Genomic DNA, 2,001 nt, shown 5'->3' with positions numbered 1-2,001 from the left:
CCAAGCAGGTCACTTCGTCATAAAAGGAGATTTTCCATTTTCCCTAGCAGCATGGGAACATTCCCTCCTTTCTTCCTAGGATATGCTCTTAACAGTGTAAGTTAATGAGCTTTCTAAAACCAACCACCACAGCTTGGCTGTGTCCTTCACAAGCAGCGCTGCTCACCTGTGAGTTTAAAGCATTATCTATTTCGTCCTGCATACCACCACCAGGACATGTAACAGTACATACATTCACCCCAGCACTGTGGAGAGCAAAGCACAGTGCTGTGAGGAAGCAAGGAGCTCTAATACCAAACATTTGTCATATCACAGATATTTCCCTCAAGACAAAGTTCCCAGACCCAGCTGAGGTCAGAGGGTCCTCCCAGTCTTGGGATGCCAATTTTCATAGTGCCAGCGACTCCACGTGTCCCTCAGCAAAAGTGTCACTTGTGCTTTTCAATTCCTGCTCATAAAGAGGATGGGAACCCTGCAGCTGTTCACTAGCTCTGCACGTGTCAGTGTGCAGAGCCACACTCGCCACCTTCTTCCATTCAGTGAGTTAAACTTTGAATGTTTACTTCAAGAGAGGCACAGCCTGACAACAGAATCATTGAATCATGTAGGCTGGAAAAGACCTTTATGATCATTGAGTCCAATCATTAACCCAGCACTGCCAAATCTACCACTAATCCATGTCCCCAAGTGCCACATCTACATAGCTTTTACATATTCATTCCTGCAGCCAAAATAATTTATCAAGTTTTCTTTCACCAATTTTCTCACCATGCAGTGCCACAGGTTTCCTCCTGAGAGATGGCACTGAGGTGACCTCCTTGAGGTTAGCAACACTGATCTGCAGGACGTAAAATTGGGGCACCTGCTAGCCAAAACCAACCTCCTCTGCCAATTCTAGTGTTTTCCTCTCAACACTGAAGACATTCCACATTTAAACTTCCAAGAGCAGCAATGCCCAGCTGGCAAAGATACCAACCTTCTTCTGAAACTCATCCACCATGCCAGCTTTGGCAACGGCAGCCTTGTAATGAGCCCAGTCGATGGCTGGAGGTTTCTCTGGCAGGGCAGCCAACCTAAAACACAGAGGACAGCAGTCACGACCAGTGCTAGAAGTTACATTGTGCTATCATTTGCTCTCCACTGCAGTTACTTTCCAGAGTGTCAACAGAGCCTCCTAAGTTTAGTTTAATTATCTTCAGGTCACAAGCAGCGATGAACTATTTCTGCAAATCCCTCTGCCCTTGAAACAGACTTCTATGTATGGACAAGAAGAGCTCAGCCTGCAGCCATGCTCCACTTCAAACTACTACACAGCATCTCTGGGTGCAGCCCTGTAAGAAAAGGTCAGGCAGTTTTCACAGCATTGAGCTAGAGACAATGAGGAACATGAACTGGGATAGCCAACGATCTTTGTATCAAGCAGTGGATACTGAAGCATGTGAGAAGGCTCATGAATTTGTGCAGCATTTAACAGAACAAAGCTTGCAAAATGTTCTGAACACACCAAAGCAAACTGCTTTCACAGAACTGCTTTTTTACATTGCAGGTATTGTAAAAGTAAGTATAAGTAAAGCTGATTCGTCAAAAAAAGCCACCAGCTGTCTTGAAGGTGACCTGCTTTCATGCCTCTCGGGACACTTCTGCAAGACCACAGTTACCAACACCTGCTCAAGCCGGTACCACAAAGGTTGACTGGATCAGCTGCAGGGTTGAACAGCCCCACACACAGGAGCCAGGCACTCACCGGGCCGACAGCGCATCACTGCGGCTCTTCAGAGCGTTGAACATGGCCTTCTGGTTGGGGGGCACCCTCTCGGCGAAGGCCGCCCAGTCAATGGCCTTGATGGCAGCTCTGCGGCCCGCCATGGTTGCAGCCTGCGCCCAGGAGAGAGGACACCAGGGGGTTAACGCTGGGGGAACGGGCAGGGACCAAAGATCGCTGGGTTGGGGAGGGCGACACAGAACCGGCCAGGCAGCAACCCGGGGAGCGAGCTGGGGCTG

At 48.9% G+C, this 2,001-nt stretch overlaps 1 protein-coding gene across 1 annotated transcript; it reads right to left on the bottom strand.

Moving 5' to 3' along the window:
* Nucleotides 1-976: 976 nt before the first annotated feature.
* LOC104536984 (ATP synthase subunit d, mitochondrial-like) lies at nucleotides 977-1,866 on the bottom strand (the record flags this gene model as incomplete). Its single annotated transcript, XM_010179741.1, has 2 exons — nucleotides 1,745-1,866; nucleotides 977-1,073 (listed from the first exon to the last, which is right to left on the bottom strand). Coding segments are annotated over exons 1-2 (219 nt in total), but the record flags the coding sequence as incomplete, so codon positions are not given.
* Between the last annotated feature and the right edge of the window lie 135 nt (nucleotides 1,867-2,001).

The sequence above is a fragment of the Mesitornis unicolor genome, unplaced genomic scaffold, assembly GCF_000695765.1.
Source record: "Mesitornis unicolor isolate BGI_N332 unplaced genomic scaffold, ASM69576v1 scaffold41312, whole genome shotgun sequence".
Lineage (NCBI taxonomy): Eukaryota > Metazoa > Chordata > Aves > Mesitornithiformes > Mesitornithidae > Mesitornis > Mesitornis unicolor.
This window is presented reverse-complemented; position numbering and strand designations above follow the sequence as displayed.